The sequence below is a fragment of the Pithys albifrons genome, chromosome 3 (genome assembly GCF_047495875.1).
Source record: "Pithys albifrons albifrons isolate INPA30051 chromosome 3, PitAlb_v1, whole genome shotgun sequence".
Taxonomy (NCBI): Eukaryota; Metazoa; Chordata; class Aves; order Passeriformes; family Thamnophilidae; genus Pithys; species Pithys albifrons.
Genome location: NC_092460.1, coordinates 16,308,626 through 16,333,457, shown reverse-complemented (window position 1 = coordinate 16,333,457; position 24,832 = coordinate 16,308,626). Strand labels below are relative to the sequence as shown.

General features: G+C 39.4%; 2 protein-coding genes across 2 annotated transcripts in view; one reads left to right on the top strand and one right to left on the bottom strand.

Moving 5' to 3' along the window:
- CENPP (centromere protein P) overlaps window positions 1–24,832 on the top strand; it is a 121,571-nt gene that overhangs the window by 82,050 nt on the left and 14,689 nt on the right. The gene's annotated exons all lie outside the window — the stretch shown is intronic.
- On the bottom strand, window positions 940–19,456 carry ECM2 (extracellular matrix protein 2). Its single transcript, XM_071550674.1, has 10 exons — window positions 19,237–19,456; window positions 15,624–15,937; window positions 11,350–11,538; window positions 9,627–10,100; window positions 9,205–9,320; window positions 7,309–7,444; window positions 5,915–6,072; window positions 5,457–5,596; window positions 4,106–4,432; window positions 940–3,373 (listed from the first exon to the last, which is right to left on the bottom strand). Exons 2-10 carry the CDS (start codon window positions 15,910–15,912, stop codon window positions 3,166–3,168), a joined length of 2,037 nt encoding a protein of 678 aa, XP_071406775.1. The 5' UTR covers window positions 15,913–15,937; window positions 19,237–19,456; the 3' UTR covers window positions 940–3,165.

Genomic DNA, 24,832 nt, shown 5'->3' with positions numbered 1-24,832 from the left:
ATATATATGCATAGTATATTAAATATAGTCATATAATGTATGAAGTATATTAATGTCCAATGTAAACCTGCAAAACTGAATTATTTGCTCAAATATATTTTAGAGAATGAACAGTCACTGCAGACATTTTATGTTGAGCTGTCCTTGCATGTTTTTGTCCTACTCATGGCCAAAGATTCTGAATTTGTTCCCATATTTTTCTTGACCAAGAATGGACAGGTCACTTTGCTGTGTCTTACTGTGACAAGCTGTTAAATGGTGATAATGCCATTTACTTTGTTTATAAAATCCTTTGATTATAAACAAATTATAAAATCACTGTTAAAAAGCAATGGGAGTTTGTGTAATAAAGCCCATTCCACTTCCAGTGTAGTTGGCAGTTTTGAAGAGTGGCTGGATTTCAACTGCTTACATTTGACATATGGAGAAGTTATCCAAGTTCAATTGCCCATGAATTTCTTAAATGAGTAAGAACCTACTTGTTACATACCCTTCATCCCTTGGCTTCTTTCTCCTTCTTGGTCTTCTGCCTCTGCTACTGCGCTGTTCTGATTCCACGATGTTTTTCCTTCAGTCTCTCTGTTTCACTGCTCTGACATTATATTTGCACCATAACTTTAGGTCATGTCATGTTATGGCTTTGTTGGAACAATTTATCAAGTGTGCTTTCAGGTAAGCTTGGTACTCATAGTATTTAATCCCAGAGATATACTCTAAGACAAATTACTCCATAAAATTCACTTTTATGATACCTTAATAGTGAAAAAGCACATATTGGAGAAAAAATATGTCAGTGGTCTCAAGAATTCATCTGTATTTTAGCTGTGTTCTCCCCTGCAAATCCAGTGGAGATTTTCTAGTGGGTCTTATAAATCTGTATGTTTCGATAAGAGAAGAATTCTATTTGAATGAAAATACTTGCAACAATATATGGTATTTATTAAGTTTATTATAAGACTACATGAAATGTTGTAATACAACAGGTTGTTTACTTGGGAATCCCTCCTTGGGTCAATCTGTGTATTCAAAATGCATAGTAAATCTGCTGAGGGCACTGCTCAGCAGTGCTGCAGAGTGAGTCTGAAGCTGTTAAGAAATAGTATAAAATTATTGATTTTAATAATTTAGGATTCTTAGTCATTTGGGAACTTAACGGTATTCTACAAAGACAAAGGAGCATTAACTAAAGAGAAAGGGAATGAAGGAATCAAATGTTGAAAGTGCACAAGAAATTAAAACAAACGATGTAAACCAGAATATGGGGTGTAAAAACTCAGCCTGTTGGTGTCATCATCCTTTACCAACCTTAGCTGATCACTAAGGCAGGACTTCTGACTGTAGTTTACCAAGGAAAATATCCAGAGCAATCAATCTTTTTCCGAAATCCATGTATCTTAGACTTATTTCTTAAAAGAGGTGCATAATGTTTGACTCAGTGCAGATCAAGCACCACTGTGGTCATGGGCTATTTGAGTAAGAGAGAACTTGAGGATACAAGAATGTGATTCTGTTTTTTCTAATCATGAGCGTGTGACTTCAGAGCAAACAGAACTCAGGTGTCCTTACCTGCTTTTGTATTGCCAAAAGGAGTGTTTGGAGCCCCTTCAGTGCTAAATGCTGCTGGTGAGGATGCTCAGCTGATGACATGGAGTGTCTGTTGGGATGTGTGGGAAATGCCCAGGAAAACCTTCACTTCCAGAGCGAGGACAATAAAACTGCAGTTCAGTAATTAACATGTGCCCTTACAAGGCTTTACAAGGCGCAGTTGCCTCCAGCTTCTCTGTGCCTCTGACATCTGTCCCTGTATGAACCACTTCATCCTTTGTTCTGCCCCATTCTGAAGAAGTGCTTAGCCAGGACACCTCTGGGGTGAGGGAAACAAGAGTGGGGGTTTGTGCAATGTCTCACAGAACAGCCCAAGAGAAAGTGGAAAGTAGTTGTGTGAAAAGTAATGACTGGCCATTCATCTCTTCCCATTTCCCGCCACCAGCCTGCTCTTGTGAGGAACGGCTTAGAGTATGAAGTCTGAAAGATGGTAGAATTACTTTCAATTTTTATTGAAATTGTTCTTTAAAATGAAACTGTCTTCTATTTTTTATCAAAAATTTTGGCTACTTCAGAGAAAGAATAGAATATTAAACTCTGGAGCAGGATGTTACAGAAGATCCTTTTCTATGAACTGAAACATTAAAATTAGTAAGTCTTCAAGAGCCAGAACTCCTTTCTGGGAAAATAGATCTGCTCTTTATATCTAAGCAGAAATTCATATTGAATGTGTTCCTGAACCTCCTTTAACAACCTTTATTGCCTCTCAGTGATGATTTATGACTGTCTAGAAGCCTTCAAATAACCACTAACTGCATATTTTAAAGTTTTGAGAAAGTCCAGTTAGTCCTCTAAATGGGCAATGTGATCCTGATCCTATACAGCATAAAAGTCTAGCAAACCTAACTGTGGTACAAAGGTGTGAAACCTATCACTGTGAGTTTAAAAATAATTAGAAAAATAAAATATGCTTAGTTTAAGTAAAAAAGCATCCACATAGAAAATAATTGCTCATCCCTCTAACTCATCAGAATCTGGATTTAATACAGGAAGTTTTCAGGGTCATCTAAAATAAGCATTTTAATGGGTTTTTTTCCTTGAAGTTTCAGTTGGAAGAGAATTTATCACTGCTAAGTGTTTGGAAGAAAGTCCAGTACCATGAATGGCTTAAGAAATTTGCTTCTTGCTCTGCTGAAATTTTCGTAGCTCAAGGACTTTTATCTGTATCAATTTTAAAGCTGATGGTACCATTTAAAATGTTTTAAATTCAGTTAATCAAATAAGACAGTACCAAGTTGAGTGCTTAGTTGTAGACTTCTTTTCTAAAATCTGACCTTGTAGAGGGTTTTTCTCAGGGCACTGTTGGATCTGCTGTTTAAATAGTAAAGTGTTAATAAAACTAAAGATTGATGACATAATCTTAAGCTTCTATTTTTACATTTAATGTTTTTATAATGAAACAATATGAAAAACATACTACCTTAGTTCAGCATTTAATATAGAGTAACTTGTCTATAGTAGTAAGAAGGGTTTGAATGAGAACTAAGCAGACTGTTGGTGGCAGAGAATAAATAAAGCTGTGTTTGCAGACATGGGGGCTGCACTGCAGAATTGGGGGGTTTATTTGGTCTTCTGTGGCTTAAGGACAACACTGCAATAGGATCTTATGCATGAAAATGAATGTGGGGAGAGCTTTCTTGTGTTGATATAGTTGTTTTCAAGATGAACGTGTTCCAAACGTGAATCTTCACTGTCCTCCTCCTCCTCGCTGGTGTCGTGGTCGTCATGGCTGATCCGAGTCCGGCAGATGCGCTCGGGGGGCACCGTCCTGGGGCACGGGGGGGAGGGATTGTATTGTAGTTATTCAAGATAACTCTTAATTCATAATTTATTTGTGGGTTGCTGTTTATTTAAATACTTAAAAATATTAACCTAATAAGCACATTAAATTTTCTCAAATATTTATGGAGGGCTTTTAAAAGCCATTCTTTTTAAAATTCTCTCCTTGCATTGTTTTCATATTTGTATGATATACCTAGTTTTCCTGAGGAAAGTATTGCCATGGTTGCCGAATGAAAACTTTCTGTATAACACGTGGAGGATCCTCTGTGTGTCATTGCTTTGCTTTGCAAACAGTACAGAGGGACTGGAGAGCTCCACAGCTGGGGCAGCTGGAAGCTGCTCAGCAGCCCCAGCTGGGGATTCTTCAAGTTATTTTGGAACCACTTTGAGCTCCGGTCCAGGAGCACAAAGAGTGGTGATTCCTGTGCCTGGCAAACTGCAGCTGCCCCAGGGGATGTGGCCCAAGCACTATTGCAGCTTCATTTCTTGGAGAGAACTTGTGCCACATCTTTGTGAGCAATTTCAGCAACTATGAGGGAGAGTGAAATCTCACTTTTATCATAGTCTGAAATACCACAGAAGAAAACTCAGGATTTAGATCCTCCTTCAGAATATTTTTAAATAAATATTTACTTAAAGGTAACAAATCCCTAAAGCAAGGTGTGTCTTCTGACATATATTTTAATGGCATTAATGTAACAAAAAGCTTGGAAATTACCTTATTTTATTGTTGTTCAATCTTAGAAAACGCAGTTTTCTCATTTCATCGATTCCAAATGGCACAGACTTCAGTTCATTGTGGTCCAGGAACAGCTCCCTCAGGGTGTGGTATGCTCCAAAAAAGGACACTGGGTCTATGCCATCATCAGTGAGCTTGTTAAAGGACAGGTAGAGGTACTCCAGCCCCGGCTTCATATGGCCAAACACATAACCTGGGATTCTCTCAATCTGGTTTCCTATAAGTACCAGGTGTAGTAAAGATTTTGGCAGGTAGGAGGGGACATGGTACAATTTATTGTAAGAGAGATCGATTGATTCCAAGTTCCTGCAGTAAAGGAGAAAGAAAAAGGGCTGAAAACACTCTGACCTAGTTGGTAATGCTTGATGGGATTACAAGGGGACTGAATTTCCAGGGGAATTAGTTTCTGTTCCTGGAACAGAATGCGTTGTGTGGAACATGCTCGTACATAATTACTCCAGGAATAGAAGAAATTGAAGAAATTAATTACTAATCAAGCACAATGGTTTTGTTGATGGAAAAGCTCCTCAGTAATGAGGACAGAGGGGGCTGAATGGGGCAATCCCGAGGGACTAATTTGTGTTTGCTGCAGTAACAAGTTACCCACGAATAAGCTTGGGACTTCAGGCATTATCCCATTAACAGGGAGTCTTCAACTTTGTTCTAAAGCCCACTTGAAATGGAATTGTTTTGTGAATGAATCATCCCCATGTGCTTCACTTCCAGAGAGGAGTGATGCTGTCAGTAGCACAGTGAGGTTGTTCTTAGATGAAGGGATTCACAAATTTGGGAGTCACCTCTTGGGGCTGCAGGGGCTGAGCAGGTACCTGCACAGCTGAGCGAGTGACACCAGGACAGCCAAAAGCAGGGGTGGCTTTTAGTCCTTACACTCTCATTCCTTGCTCTGCTTGTGTTCTACTCTTAGACGGTGCATGGTCGTCCCTGCATCTTATTTTCTCTTATAATTTTTAATCTAATGGGAAATAAGGCTAGGACAGTTTTAAATTATTTTTAAATTACCTGTGAGGTAATTATCCATACTGAATTATCATATAACTGTATGGAGTATTATTTACAATTAATGTTCTTTTTTTGAATGTTAAATGCGACAGATTTGAGGTAAAAAACCTTTTCATTTGACAGCTGATTGAATGCCTTCTAGATAATACAATTAGGCAAAGGAAATTAAGACAAATTAGCTTAGGAAAACAAACAAATCAAAGGATATTTACAAATCTAAGTTAAAAATAACGAAGTGCAAACATTTATTTCATTATCTGACTCATAACACAAAAAAAAAATAAATATCTTCTAGGTGATTGGTACTTACTCTTGGTTTATCCAAGCCAAAGGTGCTATCCTGTGCTCTTCTAATTTGTTGTGCTTTAGCCCAATGACATTGATGTTTCTTGTATGGTTAAAGCAAATTTCTGACACTTCTTCAATTTGATTATTTTCAAGATATAACTCCTGTAAGTGCATTTGGGAAGAAAATGTGTGAGGTCAAAATATGGTGGGTTGTCCCATTCTAAATCCAAGATTTTGCTGTCTGTGTCCTCCACATCCCCTGGGCCATCTGCTCATTTCTGAATCTGAACCAGAGTCTGTAGCTGGAGTGGGACCTTCAGGAACACAGTTTTTCAAAGCAATAGGTTTGTTTTCTCATTTATGAGAATACACATTGCTTTGAGAGGTCAGATAGAAAAGGAATTGTCTCTTTTGGGGTCTTGTTGGGGAGGGGGTTGATTGGTTGGTTGTGGGTTTTTGATTGTTTTGTTTTCTTTTTACCTCAAGCGTGGCAGGAAGACCTTGTGGGATAATTCTAAATTTATTTCTTCCCAGTCGCAAATAGCAAAGACTTTTCAAAGGGTTAAAGGCCAAAGGACTGACATTTGCTTCACTAAGCTGATTTCCTTCTAATTCCAGAGTGACCAAGTTCTTCAAATCTGGGGAGAAACGGTTGGAATTTCTGTTAGTTAATTCCACCTTATGCCTTGTTAAAATGCACCTTCATAATGTAACAGTGTTAAACATTACTGAGATCCACTCACAGCATTGCAGAAATGTGGTGAAGGGATTTCATTACCTCATAATCACAGCATTATGTTGTTTATGACTTTGTAGAGCTTTGGAGATGGAGCACAGCTTTATTTATAGTTCCCTTTCCCACTGGGGATGGAAAGGGCGGCAGCTGCAGCACTTGGATGGGGCTCCCATTTTTCCTGGTTGTGCAGCTGATGTCCCCGACCCTCTGGGGGTGCTGACCTTTGTGCAGCTCCCCAGTGATCCCCAGGCACTGGTGGGACAATGGGAATGTCCTCTTGCCTTGGACTCCGCCCTCCCTGCCGCCTCCTTCCAGCCCCCCATGCCCTGTGCCGAGATTCCCGGTGGATTATCTGGTTCCTCCCCCTCAGCCCTCAAGGTGCCGGCACAGGAGAGACCAGTGCTGATCCATGTGTGTGACCAGGGAATATCATTTCATAACAAATAGTTTCCCTTCACAAATAATCCAAATAACTTCCTTTTCCCGGAATGTTTGTGTCCTTCCTCCTGACTGCAGTTTGGGCACTTTAAACTAAAAGGCCCCTGCAGCCTTGGCTGAAGTTTTCCTGGTCTTTGTATTGCTCCAGAGAGAGCTCTGTCACTGAACTGAGGCAGTTTAGATGGAACCCCATTGGCAGGAGATCAAAGGATAAAATGTCCATCAAATTATGACAAGTATAATACCCTTTCTTTTTTCTTTTTTTTCCATCAACCCATGTTTAACCTGACTTAAAACGATCGTGGTTAACTCCATTTATATTCTTCCATATTTTTCATGCACATCAAATTCCACTTTAATGCAATTTAAATATAATAAATATATTTTCACCACACATAAAGCTATCAGGTTACAGGTCAGGGGAGTTGGTATCTTCAACATATTTCAAATCCATCTCTACTTAGTAACCTTAAATATAAACTTCTTTGGGAGAGGAGCAGTAGCATAAGAAAGGAACATGTCATTTCAAAAAACTTCATCATGCAAATATTTCAGCTTTTTTTTGCCTTTTGAAAACATGACACTTTAAAGCTAGCAATTACTTTTCTGGCTGTAGCAAACCACATGCATTTGGTTAAACACTCTCTTTTTCAAATTCATTTTAAGTTTTTCATTTGATCAGTATTAGTTTTCTAAATACCTTTTAAGCCATCCTCATCAATGGTATGAAGGTGGTTGTCATTTATTTTTATTTCTTCCAAAGTTGATGGCAACTCAGAGGGAATATGGACCAGCATATTTCCATCCAAATACAAACGTTTTAGCTTTTTCAGGATCTTAATCAAAGGGAAGAGAACTTAGGTTATCCAAGTGTAAAATACATAGTTGAACATGCAGTGTAATCACAGTTCAGATTTTCTTAAATACATATTTTTTTAAGATTTTCAGCAGCAGTGCACTAGTATCCGTGTCTAATTAATTGGGTTCTTTCTGCTAAACATTAGTAATTGTGCCAGTTATTGCTTTGTGTGACTGTAAGGGCCTGATGGAGTGAGCACATCACCCCTCATGGCCCTCCCACAGCCAGGCAGGGTCACTGTTGGCATCACTGCTGCTTCATGTGGGCAATGCCTCACTGCATGGCACAGCATCTGGGGGTGCCAAACACAAACACTGATAAATTATGTGTTTATATTCTCCCTTTGTGTGCAAACCGATGCTTTGCTGTTGGTCAGCAAATGTACTGAGGCAGAAGGGACAACAATTGTGTCAGTGACTGAGGGGTTTTCTGACTTAAGCCAGTTTAAAAAATTGGTATGAGAAATTATCACAGGTTCATTTTAAGAAATGCACATCAGTGATCCTGCAGTGCTGAGCCTTTCCTAAAGAGGTGCTCGTGGTTCAGCAGTGGGTCCAGTGAAGTTCTAGCCACGTGGGGGTTGGTCTCTTCTCCCAGGCACTCAGCAATAGGACAGGGGGGCACGGGCTCAAGCTCTGCCAGGGGAAATTGAAGTTGGAGAGCAGAAAAAAATTCTTTCCAGAGAGAGTAATCAGGCATTGGAATGGGCTGCCCAGAGAGGGGGTGGATTCCCCATCCCTGGAGGTTTTTAAAGTGAGATTGGCCGTGGCACTGAGTGCCATGATCTGGTAAAGGGACTGGAGTTGGACCAAGGTTTGGGGACTTGATGATCTCAGAGGTCTTTTCCACCCCAATGGATTCTATGATTCTATGAAGCCTGTTTTCTTTCCTCCAGTTGTGGATTAACTGCCTGGTGTGACAAAACTTGCACTAAAATTTATTTCATGACTGAGACACCTTCCTGGTCTGTCTTTTGCATCCTCTTTGGTTTCATAGGAACTGAAGCCCTTGGAAAATCAGCCAAATCTGTTCCTGTTAAATGGAGGGAGGTGTTAGACAGAGTCCTGCAAGGAGTGATTGCGCATGGCAGGAGACAAAGTTAGAAATGTACTGTGATAATTCAATTTGTGTTCATGTGATTTTGTATTCTTCTTGCCTGAAAAAGCAGGGCCTTAGTGCTTTACTTCCACCCCTGAATTGCTACGTGCACATACTTGCCTTATGTGATATTATTAGAGGGTTATTCTGTCTCCAAGCGAGGAATGTGTGGGTGCACTTAATATCCTGTTGCCATGTAAAGTCCCTTTGCAAAGAAAGGACTGAATATAGAAAAACTTTGTACTTTCAAGGAGAGAACTGCTCTTTTAATAAGTAGCTGTGCTTGGAAGTTTCCCATTACTGTAATGAGAAAAAGGATACATAAATTTACAGGTGTTGAACTTGAGTATCCCAGGTGTGGTTAACAGAATTTCAGCCTTTCAATGCTGAAATCTCTCAGTTGCAATTGAGGAAATATTAGAAAGTTGTCTGTTTTGTTGTTTAACATTTAATAATTGGTGACTGTAATTCATTAATTCCTAGATATTCTTGATTATGATGAGAGATTTCTTGAAATATCCAGGTTTAACTGTATTGTAGTTATAGAATGGTAACTCATACAAAGTGCAATCGTTTGGATCCATAACCTGAAAAGCAAATAATTAGTGAGAGGAGAGTAGAAAAGTTAGGCTTTCTTACTTTGAATGCTTTTGGACCTATACCAGGAGATGTAATATTATTTTTACTCAGATCAATCCATTCCAAGTTAGGTATCCCATTGAATGCTTCATCTGAGATAGTAGTGATGCTGTTTCCTAGGACAGGAGTCAAGTAAAAGGTCTGAGTTATGAAATACAGTCTGCATCTGAGTTGTGTAGCATTGTACATGGGAAATGTGTTACAAAAATTGATGTATTGTGTACAGTAATTGTGTGGAGGTGTATTCGTGTAAGTTTAGTGAGCAAATCTAACATTTTAAATTTATTGTTTTAGGGGCTTAGCTGTAAAATTGAATCCAATACTCTTATATGGTAAGGAACAACAAAGTATTACAGTTCTGCTGACTGCAGGTGAGGATGGATAATGTTATGGAAGTCATGCAAAGTAGACCCATTAATTACCTGTAAGGTCTAAACTTGTTAGATCTGGATCTGAGATTGGTGGTATTTGTGTAAGTTTGGCATTAATGCAGCTTACTGTGGTGTCCGAGGTGGAACATCCAGAGGGCAAAGGAGGAGCTTCCATGGGTGGAATCGGAATTGGGAAATTAGATGGAATTCGGAAAGGACCATCATCTTCATCACTTTCATACTGCAGTTCTCCTGCAGGTCTGTTTTTGGTGTCAGGCCTCTTTCCTCTGCGATGCCCTTTGTGCTTCTGGCGGTTTCTTCTGCCTTTCCTTTTTCTTTTCTTTTCATCCTTTTTATGATCCTCTTTAATCTCTATCACTTCTATTCCAAGCAGTTCATCCTTTCCAGGCTGAGGACGTGCTGATGGCAAGGCATTGGTATTGTCGAGGTCAGTGGGTTCTGGAGAATCCCCAGACAACTCACTTATGTCATCCAGCGAAATAATACTTGAGTCCAGAGAGGAGCCTGAGCAGAGGCAGTGAGAACATAAAAACCAAACCAAAAAACACAAAAGAGTGTGGTAAGAAACTAAAATGTTAATAATCATTGTTTTCCACATATAGTAAAAATATAATGTCTGTAGAACAGTATTCCTCTTAGAATGTGGTTTGAAAGAATGAAAATACAGGCTTAGATTGCTGCTTGACAAAAGAGAGATACTTTACTGAGAGGTGATTGAGCCAAGCACACCGAACAGCTTAAAAACAGGGGTGATCTATGGCAGCTCCAGAAAAAAGAGGGGGAAATTAATATAGCCTTCATTATCTTCCTTTCTGACCTAATGTTAATTAGTTTTTTGTGTTGAGGGAGGTGTCTAAAGAGGAAAAATAATATGTCTGGGAGTGGGAGGTACTTTGGACAAAACTCACAAAGGTTAAGGCTTGTTCTCCTGTGCAAGGGTCTGCCAGGTGAGGAGTTGGCTGTGGGTAGGGATCTCACCAGGGAAATGCATTAACTCCATTACCAAAACGCAGTTTTTATTGCACAATGGGGCAATTCTAATAAGAGGAATTTAATTGTTTCAATCAACATGACTTCTAGTTCTACAGTTAGTTCCTGTGGTGTCTCATCTCAGGGGGCTAAATAACATTTCCATGGTAAGAGGAGGTTGAATTCAGTGCTTTGCAGACATGAGATACTGGGAGTGGGGGAAGGAAATCACATCTTATCTTTGTCTCCTCCATTCCTTTTCTTTTTAAAGGTACTGATTTCATTTAAGGTGTGAATATAGAAGAAACACCATAATTCTGCTGTTCCTCTTGTGAATTGACTTTCTTGTCTTGATTTAGATCAAATAGCTGCATGTTTTTACACTCCTGTCAGAGTTTTACCAGACTGTGTGTCTAATACATTAACAATGGCCAGTAGTTATTGATTGATCCTTTGTAAATGGAAGTGGGATAGAAAATATAAGTAGGTGTTATTTCTTCATACATTTACAAAATTTTGTAAAGGTAGGAGGGAATACATAGAAAGAAAAAGAAATATAATTATCTTTACTATTTCTTGCTTTATATATTTTATTTAATAGTTATACCAAACTCATCTAACAGGCAGTGTACTCTGAGCAACTGAAGTTACCTTGAGTAGAAATTATGCAGACCTGCTCTTATCATGTGATTCAGGATAATTTGTACCTTGTAATCCCTGATATCATTAAATGTGGGTTTGGTATGAGGTAGTTTTACAACAGTGAAAACCTGGTGTACCATACCAGTATCAGAGCAAACTGGGCAGCATTCCCCTGCGGGTGTGATGGTGTGGGGACAGTTCAAGGGGTGGCACAGGGTGGTATCACAGATCACCTCTCCCCTGGAGCAGAGGCAGGTGATGCAGGGCTTGGGAGACCAGACGGCTTTGTCGTACATGACCATCCCATTGGCCGAGCACTGCCCCTTCTTTCCTGGGGACAGAACACAGAGAACTGGGGTTAAGTGCCTTGAACTGAAAGAAAACAAACACTGTTCATTTAGAAATTTAGAAAGAAGCTGAGGGGCTTTTGCATGGCAGCTCCTCTTTCCATCCTCAGCAGAAAGCACAGATCTCAGTGGAAGTTGTGAGTACATAAAGTTCAGAGAGAGGCAAGTTCTCTTCATCACAATGGAGTTAAAATAAACCCTGCAGAATTTGAATATTTTTACAGGCCTCCTTCTGTTTCTCTCTTGCGCACTGGAGATCTTGTGCCTTACACATGAAATGAGGAAGTTTTGTTAAGGTTCTGTGGAACCAGAAGCATCACAAGGTTTCATTCATACTGACTGTTCATTATCCTGACTATATAGGCCTGATGGAAGTAAAGTCCGTACTGGGATAACTGGTGGGATGACAAACATCTCTCCTCTTCCCTGTGACTTGGTTTATCTGAAAAAAACCTGTTTGCTAGGAGAGCAGCAAGTTAGAACAACTTGTCCTAATAAATACTGTCCCCAAAGTTTCTGGACATGAATCTACCAAAAAAAATTGAGACTTCCTCAAGGTACCAGTTGAAATTTTCAGAAAGAAATGTAGAGATTTATTCTATAAGCTCTACTTAGATATTCAGTAGGCAAGTTGTTTGAGGAGTGTAAAGCCTTGAAGAGGAAACTAATCCAAAGTCCCTTTCCTTCCAGTGGTGGAGTTTACCTCAGCAAAGGTTTCCCCGGGCAGTTCTCACCCACGTTCCAGGATAATCACTGCACTTTAGCGAGGTGCTTTTCCTTTTTGGCCTTTAGAAAGAAGGAAAGCTGAGGTTGAGATTCTCCATCCCATGCAGATCTTCCTAATTTTGAGTATACTTGTAAGTCTGGTGAGAATCTGAACTCCCTACACACCTTCCTTTCCTTCTCTAATTACCCTGAGCATACATTGCAGAAGTCTCGTTTCAAGCTGAAACTCCATTTCTAAGTTACTTTGTGCTTCCCTGCATATAAAGAATAGGAAAATTCCTCTTTTCCTATTCAGTTTGAATTCCTCCTTCAGATGAATGTTGTCTAATACAGTGGAAAAACCTTGTCTTATCTGAATTTGCGTGCCAAGAGACTTCCATTTGTGATGCACTTCCATTTGTAATTGTCTTTGGAGGGGTTGTTTGCAGGATTTGTTTTCCAACACTCCACCCTGGTCCAGACCTGTTGTTCAGTTTTAAGAAGAGTATTGAGGACAGCCTCAAAATACCCTTGCAAGACTATTGTAAATACTAGATTAGAAATGTCTGTGGAATTTGTCTGAAAAGGAGGCATTTTGCAAAGCCCTTCAAGGCAGTTCTATTGTCAGCTTCATAGCAAAGGCTTTCCCGTGTCCTTGTTTTTAAAGAGCATTGGATATGAACCTGTTTCTAGAATAGAAATTGATTATCAGAATCATCCAGTTTGGATACTCCTCAAAACTCCATATATTTTTAAAAATGCTTTGATTTAAGTTACTCTCAGGATGGAAAATGCAAGAAATTAATGTTTTGAACAGTTGCATCTTGGTTTTTTAAAGGTCTGGGATATCTGTGCCTCATTTCAGCCACATAAAGTTGTTCTCTATTCAACTCAAACCACGTTAACTGGAGGAGAGGCCCAGGCCAAGTGTTAGTTGGCTCTGAGTCCCTTGTCACTCTACCCAGGTATCTGTAATCCAGCTGTTAGCTGGATCCTGACTTCTGGTTTTCATGTGCTTGCCAGGAAGCCACAATATTTCTTTTAAATAATCTCCAAAGGAAACACAAAAAGAATGATGCACTTTCTCATGTTAAACAATAAAACATCAGCTGTTCCAGAGGAGCATGATCTGTCTTGAGAAGGAAATTCTTCCGTGCTTCCTAAAATTCTTTATGTTGTTTTAGCTACTAGTCTGTGTCTGAAGTTGGTGCAGATCTGTCTGAATAAGCATCAGGGCGCGAGTTATCAGGCGTGGGCTCTGCAAATTTCTTTAATTATTTTGTTTTCTGTGGACAAGGCAGGACACGTGTGTGCTCACAGGCAGAGAGGTTCTGTCTTAGTGCATTGCAAGACTGCCCTTTGGCATTGTGGAAGTCACATAATGCTTGTGGGACAGAATAAAGACTGTGCTAAGATGCTCCTTAAATTTCCTGCCCTCTGAGTACCTTAAGCGGGCTGGAACAGGGAGAAGTGGGGATCAGGAGATATTAGAAATAGTGAGCAGTGAAGATCCCATCCTGCTCTGCTCAGTGGACAGGCAAAGGGCAAACAGCTGCAAATTATCTTATGCTGTGGTGAACTGTTTGATTTAATTTAAATGCTCACATGATTTTTACCTGGAGGAAGGAGACATGTCTGGTTAATGTTAAACTTCCATTTAACTGTTCATTTTCATCCTCTGCAAATCTGGGAATTGAGTTTTTTTGCTTTTAGGCTGCTAAGGACAAAACAAGTAGCTGGGAGAATGGAAATTAAATTTTGGATTGCATTTTCTTCTATTCTGGAGCATGATTAATAATAGTGTTCTATTATTTAATCGGCTCTGTTTTTTCCAGATCTGACATTAACTTGAAAAAATTCTGAACTTTAAAAGCTAGACTGAAAAATACCTTGTGGTTCAAGTCTTTGGCAGACAAGTACAGGACTTTTAACCTTTGGAAATATGGTGTAAATTCAGTGTGAAGTTCCAAACAAAATGAGTTCAGTGGTTTTAGCTCAGCTTTTGGATGCAAGTCCAGATAGAAAGAAACAAGTGGGGCGGGGAGGGGGGAGCTGTGCATTATTTCAGCATGACTGATGGTCCTGACAGAGGCACTGGAATATCTTACATGAAGTGTGTGCTACTTATGTGGTATTTTTCTCTGTTTAATTTGAAAAATATTTTTAAATTAAAGGTTTGACATTAGTGATGTGTATAATATTGTAATACACTCTGGGAATGCCACAGTCAAAAGTTTTTCTAGTTTTCCCACTAAAATATCATCCTTTAAGATATTTGATTTCACATGGTTCAGCCTTTCTTGAAAGTAAGGACTCACAACAAATAGTAATTGTTAGGAAAATGTGGCTAAAATACATTTGGCCATTTCAGACTATTAATCTGATGAATGTCTCTTGTGCAACGCACTGAGAGGCTTGACTTTTTGCTCATAAAATATCTTATCATTTTATGCAAAATAGTGGTAATCAGGACATTCTGGGTTTTTTTCATAAAATTCATTAAATTGCATATGATAATTTCACTTAGTGTATGATCTCTTGGTGCTGGAATGGAAGTATCTGTGTCTTTGTTAGCTGTTGAGTGGACACAGCCTTGTATTGGTTCCTCACAATGTCCCACTATGAAAAGAAATGAAGTGTTGAACATCCCAGTAATTTTCAATTGGTTAATAACTATGGTTTCAGAATTGGAAAGTACCAATAGTGGTGTTTCTACCTGGGTGAACCCATAACACAGATCATGGCACTCAGTGCCATGTCCAATCTCAGTTTAAAAACCTCCAGGGATGGGGAATCCACCCCCTCTCTGGGCAGCCCATTCCAATGCCTGATTACTCTCTCTGGAAATAATTTTTTTCTGATCTCCAACTTCAATTTCCCCTGGCAGAGCTTGAGCCCGTGCCCCCTTGTCCTATTGCTGAGTGCCTGGGAGAAGAAACCAACCCCCACCTGGCTATATGGCTATAACTTCCCTTCAGGAAAATATCTCATCAATTTTTAATTTTTTTTAGCTAAGATCAAATGATAATGCAGAAAAAATGCAGAAAATATTACTGGAGGATTCAACTGAAAAGTCTCAAACTGAAAAGTCTCATAAAATTGCTGTGAAAGGCCACAATTATGTGTGGCAAGTAGTGCTAAAATAAAGCTTTAAACAGTATATATGTTTCATTTGGACCCTGAGATTAGCTCAGTTGGTTAAACTTGGTTGTAATAATGCCAGGGTCATGGGTTCAATCCCCTGTATGGGCCATTGACTTAAGAGTTGGACTCAATGATCCTTGTGGGTCCCTTCCAACTCAGAACAGTATTTGAAATTAAGAGAAATGAAGCCCCCTGAGTCGCAGAGGGGCTTTGCTCCTACCTGGCAGGACACTGTAACTGGACTCGTGTTCCCCCAGCCCTATGAGTGAGTCAAACACTCCCATGACACTGTCATCGATGTTAATGAGGGGTATTCCGGGCACAGCGGGATCCAGGAGCTCCATCCTCGGCTGCCTCCGGAGCCTGTGCCCTGCTGAGGAGCCCCTTCCCAGCCCTCGGCGCTGCATCCTCCTGCTCCGTGTCCTGGGAAGGGCTCCAGCTTCATTCCGGCAGGAATCCATGCACAGACAGACCAGCAGGATGTAACAGGCCAGCGGTGTTACCTGCATGGCCCTATGTGTCCCAGGGAGTGCCCTGGAATGGGAAAAAGGGGACAATTAGAGACCTGCAGAGCTTTTATGACTTTTAGTCATAGGCACTTCTCAAAGCAGGTGGAGCAATACAAGGCAGGTGGGGATAACCAAGCCTAAAGTAACTGATTGGAATTTAGTGCTTCTCTGCCCTCCCAGACAAGAATCACGTTGGAATCGGTGCTGGTTTGGTCCTTGGGGTTGCATCTGAAGAGCTGCTTTGGATTTGCAGTTCCCAAATTGTTTCTGCTTCCAGCAGTGGAGTTCTTGGGAGTTGTGTAAGGTGTTCCTTCCCTTTTTCTGATTGCTGGTATTTCTTCCAGGTTGTTGTGACTTCCAAACATGGGAATGGCAAAGTAACAGAAAAATGCCCAATTAATTTCTGACGTGGTGCTCCAAGTGCTTTTGGTTTGCCATTTCTACATAAGGGATTTTTCACCACAGATGAAGAGATGTGGCTTTTCCCTCTGTTTCTGGCCATTCTCTAACAGGATCTGTTTGGTTCTGCAGAGGAGACCCTTGGGAAGTTTGATCACAGTGGTGCTATTCCCACATTCTTATCAACATAGGTAACCTAAAAAGGTCACTCTGTAATGAGTTGTGTTCTGAATTTACTTTTTAAGCAAATCAAAATAATTGTGTATCTTGAGCCTTCTTATGCTTGTGGTGGAAAAACTGCATCTGCTGTGGCCAATAGGTGGCATTCCAAAACAGAGCAGTCTGGATTCAGGGTGTGCAGGGAAGCAATTCCAGCAGGGGATTTGCTGCACAAGTGTGGAAATACAGCCCTGCATGTCCAAGGTTATTAATGGTTTGTCAAAGCTCTGTTGTGTAATTCTTCCACAAGGAAATGCTCTTGTCCTGTGGCCTATTTAAACTGAGCCAGTAGAGACAGAGGACACTCCTGTTCTTGTGGTGGTGGGAATTAGGGAAGAGCTTGAGGCTTAAAGCACTTGATCTTTGTGGCCAAAACAAGGCTTAAAGAACATCCATATTTTTTCTCTAAGGAAGTCTTGAGAGGATTAAAAACCACTTTTTCTTAATGTTCATCAGTCTGGCTTTATATGTCATCTTTCACTTTGCAGTTAGTCTTATTATAATGATTTGTATAAATATTGCACAGCATTATTTCAGGAACTTGAACTGGTTTTGTCTGAATCAGATTTTGTTAAAAAGCTTGTTCATCTTGGCACTTTTGTAATAGGTCAGCTTTCTGGTACTGAGTTGCCCAGCTGTTCTTTAACATAAGACACAATTGATTGCATGGTTTTCATGCTTTCCACAGCATAATTCTCATAATTTTTTCATTATCATGTTTTAAAATGAGAAGTTGGCAGTAAATAAGCTTAAGACAGTATATATTTTACTTCCTTTTAATATTGTAGTTTCTGTGTTCAAATATTTACCTTCAAAATGTTGCAGCAAACCTAGATAATAATTTGCATAATTTGAAGTTAATGTTTTTGTTTCTGTATAAAGGGAATTTGACAGACAAGTGCCTCACACAAATCCTCACACTCTCATGTAATGTCAGGGTTCTGACATGAACCCAGGCTTTTGTTTGTTGCTTTCTGCCCATCAGATCAGAAAGCAGTTGTTCCAAAATTCCATGCAGACTTAACACTGGGCTTTGATTTACAGACGTTGCTGGTAGTTAACACACCAAACAGATGCAGAAGCTTGTTCTCTGTTCTTGTTCAGACAGTGCTTATTTCTGAGCACCTCAGGACAAATGACCTCATGCTTTGGTTTCTGACTGACTTGCATGGTAATGACGGGCTATAAAATTACACATAAACTGTTCTACAGCACTGACTGAAACACATAAAGAGCCCTTGGGGAAAAGGGAATGTATAAAGAAAAGCCCTGAACATGTGTGATCATTCTGTCAAGTCAGTGACATCTTAATTATGGGCACATTTTTCTGGTACACTTTATAATCACACCATAGTTACGATGCTGTTACGTTAGAGTTGGGCTTTTCTAACATTTAACCACTTCTTCCTGTCGCCAGAGGCACAGCATGGCAGGACTGAAATACTTGTCCATTCTCCATGTCTTTTTTAAAAGACATATAGGGTGAATTACAAATATAGGGTGAATTACATCACATTTGCTGTACAGGAGATGTGAACAATAGAGTAAAATTCTGTAGTCAATCAGATTATCTTGAAGTGAAACTTGTTTTCATAAAACACTTCATAAATACAAGTAAAAAACTCTCAAAAACAAAAAACATAGCACAACAGCAAGCACATACCACACCCCCAAATACTATGTCTTCATAAACTACTCCTGTTCATACATGTGGGTTTATATGCTGTGTTTTCACACCAATTTGACTCTTCAGCCCTGAAATTTTAATATTGCTCCTTTCAGCCAGATGGTGTTCTTTGCATGCAAAATGCTGGGCCACTGATGTCCTTTCCTTGGCTTGCTCAACAAGTGCTGTCTCACATTTTAAGTCCCAAATTGTGAAAGGCCTTAAGGGCATTGGGCCTCTTCTACCCATGACTGGGATCATCATCAATCACAAATTTATATTTAGTATAGAGCCAGCCAACTTTTAATTTGGGGAAAATTCAGCCTGTTCAGCTTAGGACTTTTGTAATAAATTATTACATAGTAAAATAATGTTATAGATAGCCAATATAATGAAATTACTATATATTTGTGTTGCCAGATACTCTCAACATGGCTGCATTGCTATATCTCTTTGAATCTGACCCATAAATGTTTAGATCAGGCACAGTATGTGAAAGCATCTTTATTATCTTTTTTACCATGCAATGTGTTCAGTAAGTTGTAGCTTTCAAAATGTTTATCTTCAGTAAGTTTAGTATCTGTCATTTTGCTATTATATTAATGGAAATGGTTAATTTCTAAAGGAGAGACCCTTTAGAAATCCCAGAGTATCAGAATTGGTTAAATAATCTATTTTTATCTATTCAGTCTAAATTCAAACATGTTTCAAAATGTCAGCATTATTTCTCATGATACACAGGGCTTCAAGTGCTTTACCAAGATTTTTCACATACCCTTTAAATTTATTGCACAGAAATGAGTTACATTTAGCCAAAAAATAATTGCACTTCCCATTAGTTTAAGTTGGATGTGCGTGGCAAACAATAACACAGAACAAGCAGATCAACGGGTATTGCACACTCTATCTAGAAAAGCATTTCTGCCCAGTATTGCTAAATATAACTCACATTATTTCATACATATTTGCAAAGTTAACATGAAGTTTAAGCCATTCAACACCATGCTTTAAGCAGTAATTTAAAATGTAAAACATTTTACCTTGTAATCTAACCTAACAGCAGATTCTGCTTGCTGTCATTTAGTCTCCCGTTGCAAATGAAACAGAACCACAGTGATATCTTTAAAACAAAGAGAGAAACAGTAGGGATTGTTGAAACATGTGAGATGGTTGCTGAGTTAGGTCTGGAGCAGCTTCTCTCCCAGGGGACAGCTCTGTGTGCAGGCTCAGCTTGTGCTGCTCGGAGCGCTCGGAGCTCTCAGGCAGAGGGAAAGCAGCACAAAGAGTTCGGTCCCGAGGCTGACAAGGCACAGCTGGGAATCCTCTGCCAGCACTCAAAGTTGCATAAGGAGCAGGAAAACGGAGTGTTTTTGAAAGAAACAAAAAAAATGTGTGTTTTATTCTGGTTTGTGTATTTAGAACTTTAGTTTCCAAGTGATGTGACTTTAATGTAGATTTATTTAAAATAATAAGATATAATACGTTTTGGCAGGCGTAGCCTTAACATAAAGACGTTTATTAAAGTTAGATTTTTTTCCTCAACTCATATTTTCTTAATCCACTCCTACCCTTCAAGCCTGTGATCTATAAGCAACAAACCTTTTTGTTGAAGTTTTACCATGGAAAATGTTTCTTTTGTCCACTTACAGCAATGATTTCACTGTAAGTTGTAGCTTGTGCATGGAAAATAAAATGACCGAAGCACTTTCCCTTCATTTTTTTCCTTTGTACGGCTAATTACATCCTGAAACATGATCCTCAAGCTCAGCTCTGCAGAGCTGCAGTGAAGTTGGAAATCCAAATAGGAAAAGTGAGGGAAGGGAGGGAATAATGGTACGTTACCACAAGTCCTTGGTGTGCCAGCAGAGCCTTTTCCTGCATCCCCAGATCCAGTGTCTGCAGAGTGTCCGGGTGGGATGAGTGGGATGGAGAGTCTGCTGAGCTTCAGAAATGACACATTTACCTGGGAGACAGAGTTGTCTGAGTTCTTCTGGCATTAAAAATTTGTCGTTTGCTTGAACTCATGCTCTGAGGGGTATTTAGACAGATAGTCGTGGACTGGTATAACCATTGAGTTAACCATAATTGTTGGCCAGAATGTGGTGGAAAGATACTGGGAAAACACATTGTCTCTTAAAATAGTCATTCACTCCCTACTGTGCTCTGCTGTGCAGAGGCGAAAAAAGAAATATTAAACTTGTGTAGTTTATCTGGAGCTGTTTGAATGGAATGGAGATGGTCACAACTAATGCAGAGGGATCTGAAAGGAGAGCAAGTCTGGGGCCTGTGCTGAGAGCAGTGACCTGCAAAGGGAGAGTTTGGCAGTTCTAGGCACTCGGGAAGAGAACAGCAAATTGCACCATTTTCTCAGGGTTATGCATGTCAGGGAAAAGACATTATATGTTTAAATGACAGTGCATTTATTAGAGACAAAAGTGATGGCCTTCACTTCATGATGTATTTAAATGCAGCTTCTCATGCTTCTGATGCCTTTGTGCATGTGAAGCTCTGGATTAACACATCTGCTTCTGATGTGGCGTCTCTGATCAGGAGTTCTAGTACATTTTTGAAGCTGGACTTCTTAGATTATGTTATCTCTGTGTTTTTTGGAAGGTTGATATCTTTCAGGAGCTTCTCAGAGCTGAGTGGGACAGTTTTGTCTCTTCTGCTAGATCACACAGTAAAAATCATAAATCCTCTGATCATTAAAATCTTCCACCTAAACTTGCCTGTTGTAGTTATTAAAATAGAGAAAAAATACTGTATATTCTGCTAAACCTTTGGACTAGGATGTCCTTGCAAGTGATTTCAGACATTGACAGTTCAAGCAGTTTGTGTTTGAGTGAAAACCACTGCAGTATCCTCAGGGATCTCATCCTTACTGTGTTTATGGGAATAGCTCTGAGAGCAGAGCAAGTTGCCAATATCTGCTCCATGTGCCAGTGCTTTGTGCCTGTCTGTGCTTTGTGCCTGTCTGTCCCACAGGCACAACCGGGGACTGGAGCGAGTTGTGCAATGGGAATGTTACAGTCTAAGATGCCTTAATGTGTAATGGTCTTCTCTGAGGAGGGAAGAGACAGAGTAAGCAGTGACTGACAATTGGAATAACTTCTTATTTTATATCTCAGGGCAAACTGCTACTCTTGGTTTATGTGTTGAGCAAGGGCCATAGGATGTGAGAGATGCATATGGACACCTGGAGCTTCTGGCATGGATTCTTCTTAAATATAGGCTGATCTCTTTTCCTTGAGGTTGCTATTTGTAGAGAGACAAGGCTTTTCCTCTTACTTTGCTGAAATTATCCAGTGGAAATTATTCAAGGAAATCTTCAGTCAAAAAGAGGGATTAGAATTCAAGTTGCCATCAGGCTTGTTTATAGTGTTACAACAGTTTCTCACATCGTCTCTCACTGTACCCATTAGATGGCAACCAATAGTGGGAAAGGGCTTTTAAGCAATTCAATACAGTGGAAATAAATTTCTGTCTCTTCCTCAAAAGACCTGCTTTTCAAACATTGATCTGAATCCCACTTCTGTGGATCCCATGAGTTAAGGCAGCAACACTCCTGGACCCCACACTGATAAAGTTAAGAGTTTTAAATTTTAGGTATTTCTAGTAATTGTAATCTGTTCACTATTCCTCCTGGAGTTTTCTGATCTGTTGCCCTATTAACTAAAAGTGAGATGAAGTATTAGAATCCATTAAAAACTATACTGGGGGAGTTTTGAGCATGACATATGAGTATTCCTTACATCCATATTATGAGCAGCCTGGTCAGGGCAACATGGAGCAATAGTGGGATGGATAATCCTGTCTGAGATTCCAGCAGAACTATTTCCCCTTGGGGGGGGTATTGTAACTATAACCTTTTGTAAAAAGTTGGATTTCTTGAGTATTGGTGCTCTTGTCACAGAATGGATTGAAGCACAGACTTGAGATAATGTTTGTGTATATACATATATATAGGTATGTAGGTATGTGTGTGTGTGTATATATATATATGTATGTGTATATATAGATATATATATTCAACGGCTTCCCACAGAGATTTAGTTTCAGAACTACATCCAGCATCATAATGTGTTACCCTCCTCTGCATCTGTCTGTTTGCAGCCATTTCCTGAGACAGAAATATTAGACAAAACTTGTTTACTTGTGATATCTACCCCTGTCTATGAGGGAATACAAGAATATTTATCAACCAGCAAATAATATTTTGTGATCTTATGGAATTACTTCCAAAGTGTGAGTGGCCCCTTTTTTTGTTTGGGTTTTTTTTTGAGGCACTGATGAAAATATTATTTCTGTGAGTCAAAAAACACACCCACATTCAGGAACATAAAGCTATTTCTGCTTTGTTCAGGAGTTGGAAGGGAAAGAGACAACACTGAAAATTACAGCAGTGGGGGTTTAACCTTTCAATGAAATAAAAGAATGGAATTATTTTTTAAATTGCTTTACACTTAGTTGTCGCAATGAATCTTTGCCATTGCTGGCTGGTTTTGATCAGAGGCAAAGCTGGAATCCTAAACTTTGAAATTATTCATGTGGTTTGTTTTTTTAAATCAAACATACGAGTTTATAGTTGGAAAGAAATAGCAATGGAGGAAAAAAAACTTTATAACTGTTAAAGTCAGCACAAAACATGAGATGTGGAATTTGGGGCTGGCAATAGAGGGCAGTTCTGAAACCTACAGCAGTTACTGCATTCCTCATTGTAATCAGTGGTCATGGGTATCCATAAGGGGAAAAAACACAGGAAAAGAGAAAGTGTTGCTGGTAAACCTTAAGAGATGTAAACACAGATTTTTCTCACATATCTAAAAATATTAACAATACATTGCAAAAAGCATTGGGTACTCCTTTAGGTGGGAATAAACCTAAAACTGCAATATGAGGTGTATGTAGCTGGGATCTATTTACATTAAAAAAGCTTCATTTTCCACTGTCATTGCATCCCAATTCCAGTTCTTCACTGCAGTGAACAGAATATCTAAAATATTTGTTCATTATTCATTCTAACTGGGTCATTATTCATATTGATTTATCAAGACTGACTTTCTGAGGGCACTAGTTGTTGCCACAACTTGGTGCTTCTGGGTTAGGTTTCCATTCACCCCCATGTTAAGTTTGTGGTAGGTTTTTCTCATGTTATATCTAACATGCCAGTGAACAGACAGATGGAATTAATTTGTGAGGCCTCCCTCCAGAGCTACCTAAAATTTGAGGCCGGTGTGTTTCACTTATTGCCTTTAAATTTGAGCATCAGTGAAGAAATTTGGTCGAGTTTTTGTTGTGTCATTGCCTGGAGCCTGTTCCCTGCGATGTTCCAAAGCACCTTCCCCACCTGCCTTGAGTAAACACATTTCCCCTGTCCTTCTGTCTTCCCTTTCAAATAGAACCACTTCTTTATGGGGGTTCAAGTGGTGACACTTCCCTGGGTTTTGGGGGGTTACATTTCAGGTATTTGCTGACTCTGACTTTTCCAAAACACTCAGCTGCTGAACGAGTCCTCTGTGTGTCTGAAACAGTCCAGTGAGTTTGGGCAGGGTTGGCTTTGCTCTGGTGCCACTGCTGACCATCATTCCTGAGCAATGACACACAAAAGATGGAGTAACTGAAATTTTTTTGTCCTTGTCGTTCACAAAATATTATTTCTAATTTCCTCTGTACTCGACCTTTGTATAAACTGAAGACTCTTCATAGAAATATTTTTGCATTTCAGTAAGTTTATAGAGTTGGATCTTTATTTTGGTAAGAGCCCATTGAATTATGGGAATGTAAATGTTTATCAGAGACATTGTTGTGAGATTTTCAGTCACTGGAAGCTTTTCTGTTCTGAGGAAACCCCACCACATTGGTGGTTTCATCCTGATAAACCTCTCATTGCTCAGAAATACCCTCTAAGAGATTTTCCCTGTTTATTTTTAGCATAAAAATAGTTTGCTCATGTAAAACTGTAAAGAATTCAGAACCTTTCAAAAGAGGGTTTTGAAAGTCCAAGCAGCCTAACCAGGTGTTAAGTTTCTAGCAGAGAGCCATAAGGCTCCTGTAGGGTTTCATTCCTGCCCTAGCATTGCTTCTTATATTCCATTTTTTTCCATGGGCAAGTACATCATACCAGACCAAAGGGACAGTGTTTCTCTTAAATAAAGACTGGGCTATAATGAACACATGGAGGTCTGTATTTTAAATATAGCAAATTTATATCACTTTCTGTGTAAATACTGAAAACAGATTGTTTAGTATTCATTAAAAATAAGAATATATAATCATTCTAATGATCTTTCCTCATTTGTTTGCTCATTGGTTGTGTGCTTGGTCACAGTTTCCATTTCCAGGCAAAATGGCCAAAAAAGTGTCCATATAGGACATTATAAATGTCTAAAAAGGGGATGCATCTTTTTATAAACGTCTCTTGTTTACTGTTGCCATCTTAGGTGATATCAGAAGTGATGTGAGACAATGAGCAGCTGGTCTCAGAGATGAACCTGTTGGTTGGAGATGTCAGCTGGGACACGTGGTTGAGTTCCTGTGCCTTTCTGCTCATATCACTGTTGTTTGATGCCTCAGATGTTTTCCCATTTTAATATTAAGTAAGAATTAATAACAGGATGCCTCTCCACTGAGAGACTG